General features: G+C 62.9%; 1 protein-coding gene across 1 annotated transcript in view; it reads left to right on the top strand.

Annotated features, from left to right (window-relative positions):
* Positions 1–2,205: 2,205 nt before the first annotated feature.
* The window catches only part of Lcn6 (lipocalin 6), a 3,364-nt gene continuing 654 nt past the window's right edge, over positions 2,206–4,915 (top strand). Inside the window, exons 1-5 of the mRNA XM_023700362.1 lie at positions 2,206–2,295; positions 2,486–2,625; positions 3,998–4,068; positions 4,465–4,575; positions 4,738–4,839. Of these exons, the coding sequence (XP_023556130.1) occupies positions 2,206–2,295; positions 2,486–2,625; positions 3,998–4,068; positions 4,465–4,575; positions 4,738–4,839 (514 nt within the window). The remainder of the gene's footprint in view (positions 2,296–2,485; positions 2,626–3,997; positions 4,069–4,464; positions 4,576–4,737; positions 4,840–4,915) is intronic.

Here is a 4,915-nt window from a genome sequence, read left to right on the forward strand (position 1 = left end):
GACTGTACTCGGTCAGCACTGGGGTGGGCAGGAAGCCACAGTCCTGTCCAGAGCTGGCATGCTCCTGCAGGAGGGCGAGCGGACCCTCTTCCTGAATGCATAAGATCTGTGCCCTCCGGCCCAGTCAGGAGCAGAGAGGATCCAGGACATGGTCAGGGGCTGAGACAGGTGTAATGAGGCACTGTGGGCACAGGGATGGCGGGGCCTGGGAGTCTCAGCCGGCAAGGACCAGGCTTAGGAGCCCAAGGCCCCAAGGGCCCATGCTTGGAGGTGCCCTGGCGCCACACTGAAGGGTGCTGAGGGTGGAGGGAGGGAAGGGAGCCGCTGCACCAGCCAAGATGGTGGCGGCCTAGGGCCTCAGAGATGCCAGGTCCCGCCTGCTGAGGGTCCTCTAAGAGGATGCCATGCAGGGGAAGAGAGAGGCTTGAGCCAGGGACAGGAACAGTGGAGCTGTGCATGGGAACACTGCAAGGATGACCCCTGGAGCAGAACACAGGGTGGAGTGGCTTCAGAGCTGAGGCTGGTACAGGGCCCGGAGAGACTGGATCCAGCCAGAGGCAGCTGGACAGGCAGAGGTCAGACCCTGAGCAGGCAGCCGGCAGCCCGGGGACCTCCTCTGGCCACAGAGGTCACCCAGCTACCCATGGTAGGAGGGGCTGCCATTCGCCAGACTGGGATCCCCATGCTGTGGCTAGTGACAGTCCAGGAGGCCCTGGGAACACTTGGCCCAGGACTGGATCAGCGACCATGGGCTCCTGATGTTTGTGGCTGCTCTGACTTAGGACCCTGGAGAGGTTGAACTTGCTCCCTGACCAATTGGGGGTCCTCACCAGTGCCCGCCACCAGCACCTCCTCTTCCCCATAGGGATAGGCCATGCCCTGTTCAGGTCTCTGCCCTGCCCTGGGGGAGTAGTGGTGTCTCAGGCAGCTTGGAGTCAGTCTACTGGCTTTCCCCTGGGGATTCTGTGTCCCACCAGGGGACCCAGGGCAGGATGTGGCTATGGTGCCCTCTGGCGGCTGTGCTAAGAGCCGGCCTCTGCAGCTCTCGCCCAGCCCAAGGGAGGTCTCTATGGGCCTGGGACCCACCAACCCACCCTCGGGATCTGAGATCTGCCTTCCTCGGGGTTCTGTTCCATTGTCCTTGGCTGTGGTCCTCATAGACTGGCCACAGACCCCCTTGCTGGTGGCTGGTCACACGCATGGCTCGAAGCAGGCACACAGTCTGCGAGGTGCATGAGGAGCCTCTCGTGGGTCGCACACCCCCAGCCAGCTGCCTTTCCTGCTCCTTGCCAGGTGGGTGATGCAGGCTGCGGCCTTGCAGGGGTCTACAGATGCCAGCCCCCTCCCCTCTTTCTGCTCCCCCACAGGGTTCCCCGGCAGGGGCTCCTATGACTTGACATCAGAGATGCAGGCTGCAGACAGCTCCTGGGACCCTGGGGGCAGGCACCGACCAGCCAGGGCTCGGAGAGCTGGTGAGTGGGTGGGTGCAATGGGGTGGAGGGAACAGGATGGTCAGGCCAGGGGGCTGGCTGTGGGGTCTCCGCAGGTAGAGGTGTGGGATTCAGACCTCTGGGGTGGGTGTGTGTTTAATGACTGGAACGGATCCCAGACTGTGGTTTCTGGAAGGACCCCTTGGTCTTGTCCACTGTGCCTGGCTGTGGGTTTAGCCTCAGCCTTGGCCCCTGACCAACTGGGGACCTTCACCAGTGCCTGCCGCCAGCACCTCCTCTTCCCTATAGGGATAGGGCCTGCCTCATTCATGCCTCTGCTCTGCCTCGGGGAGTAGTGATGCCCCTGGCAGCTTGGAGTCGGTATAGTGGCTTTCCCCATGGGGATACTGTGTCCCACTCAGAGCCCAGAGCTGTGCCAGGGGCTTCCCAGGGTTGGCCAGGGCAGTGCCAGCCTGAGAGGGGCTGTGGTGGCTGGTAGAGAAAGGCACTTGGGCTGGGGGAGTGCGGAGGAAAGCAGGGATGAGCCCACGTGGCTACCTGGCAGGGGCTCTGCCGCGGGTCTGAGCTGGGCACAGGGCCACCAATGTGGAATGAGTGCCCTTGGATCATTTCACCACTTTGCAAGAAGAGCAGCTAGGCCACCATCACTGGTTAGGGGCTGGCTGCCCACGTGGTGGAGGACAGAGCCATAAAAATGGTTCCTGGCTGGAGCAGGCAGATCCTTTCTGAGAGGTGGTGTGTGGTCCTGGGCAGGATGGGGGTGGCTCAGCTGACCGCTCTCCTGGCTTTGGTGACCATGCCCAGGGCCCAGGCGGTGTGGCTGGGGAGACTGGATCCCAAGCAGGTGACCCCTCCGGACAGCAGGGCAGCCCTGGGGTGCCACTCCCCTCCTGGGAGGCCACGCAGCCTGATCCCCCAGGGCCAGACCAGGCCAGTGTTGGGGGTGGGGGGCTGCATGGGGGAGGGGACTCCCCAACAGCGAGGATGCCCTAGGGAGGACAGCCGGGATCTCTGCGCTGCCAACGTCCACACAGCTGCTGGGTCCCTGGTATATCCTCGCTGTGGCCTCCCGAGAGAAGAGCTTCATGCTGGAGAAGGACACGAGGAACGTGGAGGGTGTGGTGGTGACGCTCAGCGCCAAGAACAGGCTGGAGCTGCTGTCCTCTCGGCACGGGTGAGCGGGCAGTGCCGGTCACCACCTAGCAGGGCTTCCTCAGCGGCCCTGTCCACCCGCTCAGCCTGCGGCCGCGTGGACTCTGCTCCTGACTGTGCGCCCGTCCCTTCTCCCTGGCTCTGCCCTGTGCCTTACACTTCTGCCCGCCCTGGGCTCTGCGTCCCGGGGCACCAGGCCGACACTTCCTGGTCCTTGGTCGGCTGGGCTGTCTGTCCGTGCTGCGGCCCTTCTCTCGGGGTTCTTCCTGAGGGGCGAGCACAGGTGGGTCCTGCACGTGGTCCCCTGGGCCCCAGTTCTGTCATGGAATTAGTTTCATGGGGATGAGGTGGAGGCTACGTGCCACACTGGCCACGTGGGCTTGGCTGGCCTTGACCAATGGGCAGTGTGTATGGGAGGCCCTGTAGTACTGGGGACCACAGTGGGGGAGCTGGTGGCATTGGCATCAGTGTCACTTCCTAGGGAAGAGACCTAGGACCCATCGCAAGCTGGGTGGCTCAGGTGGCTGGGTGGGTGGCTGTGCAGGGAGGCTGGGGCCATCGAGGCAGGTGTGTGGCAGGAGAGGAAGCATGTCCCCCTCCCCAAGCGCCACCCTGCTCCCCAAGCACCCAGAGCCTGCCCAGGCTACCCTAGCTGTGCCTTCTACCAACTCGAGGCTGCAGGTAAGCTCCAGTAGGGCTGGAGGAAGCTGGTACCCAAACTGGGCACTTGGTACCATGGGAGCTCAGAGCTGCAGGCAGGCAGGGCCCGGGCCGGGGCTGGGACTCAAAGGGCCAGTGAGGGGCATCCTGCGGTTCGTTGACTTGGCTTGAATTTTGTTTATTAGCCTTGAGTTGGAAGTTCATCAGCACAGCTCAAAACTCTGAGTCTTCAGGAGCATGCAGTATGGGCATCTTTGCTGCAACTGGGGTTTTACTCCGGGGAAAAGCACGATCAGAACTCACCACTGTGTGACGGTCCAACCTCGTTTGTCCAGTGGTGTCTCTACTCGCTAACCTGGCTTTCTGTCTGGCCTTCCTGTTCTGCTCCTTCTGTCTCTTACTTACTGTGCCTTTAAGGTGTGTCCCTCTGTCTTCTCGATGACCCTCAAGGGCGGAGACCGGGGTGCCTGGCTCTAACTTCCTTGCTCGCCTGGGCGAGCTGCCCTCCTCACGCAGACCTGGCGTCCTGGGTCTTAGGGGCAGAGGGAAGCCACTGTCCCTTCTCAGGGCCCTGCCAGCTGTGTCTCCAGAGAGGAGCTTCTAGGGGCCTGGGGCACTGGTGGGAGATGGCTCGCTCAGTGGCCTCTCTGGCCCCAACCCCTAGCAGACCTCCAAGCGCCTGTGTCCCCTGGTGGCCTGGCACTGAGCTGAGTGCTGGGGCTCTGCTTTTCCAGGCTGGAGGGCTGCAGCCAGAGCACGGTGGAGCTGCAGCGGCGGGACTCGGGATGGGTGTTCCACAACCCCCGTGAGTATGAGGACGCAGGGGTGTCCTTGGGCAGTGTCGGTGGGGATGCGGGGACATCCAGCCCGGTAGCATCCTCCAGGCCTGGCTGGCGGGGCAGAGCGAGCTCTAAGTTATAGGATCTGACTTTATGGTGCCTGGAGGTGAGGAGATCCTTATGACCCCCAGTCCGGCCCAGAGGCCCAGGCCCCTGGCCTGTCCATGGCTGCTGAGGGCAGGGTTGGAGGAGGAAAACAGGCTGGATGACAGTGGCTCCTGCACGAGCGGGGACATGCGCTTGCGCACCTGAAGACCGGGGTCAGAGCTTGGGGCTCCTTCGGGGGTCTCCTTGCGGTAGACCCCAGTTCCAGGGCCTGGGTGGCACAGACCCCGTCCCCACTTGGGGCATCTACTTTCCAGCTCTGGGCGTGCTGGAGTACCGGGTGCTGGGCACTAATTTCAGAGACTACGCGGTTGTCTTCACGCAGCTGGAGTTCGGGGATGAAGCCTTCAACACTGTGGAGTTGTACAGTGAGTGGGCTCTGGAGGGCGCTGTCCACAGCCCCAGTGTGCCTCCCACGTGCTGTTCTCTGCTTCCCCCCAGGCTTGTTGTGCTGGGAGCATCCTCTTAAGGTCCCAGAACAATGTTCCCAGGCAGGTGTCTCTCTGCCCTCTCTGCTTCTTCTGCCCCAGGTCGGACAAAGACAGCCAGTGAGGAGGCCCTGCGGCTGTTCACCAAGTGGAGCAAGGGCCTGGGCTTCTGGTCCCAGCAGCAGACCCAGCTGCAGAGGGACTGTGAGTGCTGTGGGACTGGGTCACTCTGATGTCCACGGGCGTGAGGGGCCAGCTCCTAGCATGGGTCACTCCGATG

Source organism: Octodon degus, unplaced genomic scaffold (genome assembly GCF_000260255.1).
Source record: "Octodon degus isolate 3935 unplaced genomic scaffold, OctDeg1.0 scaffold00123, whole genome shotgun sequence".
NCBI lineage: Eukaryota > Metazoa > Chordata > Mammalia > Rodentia > Octodontidae > Octodon > Octodon degus.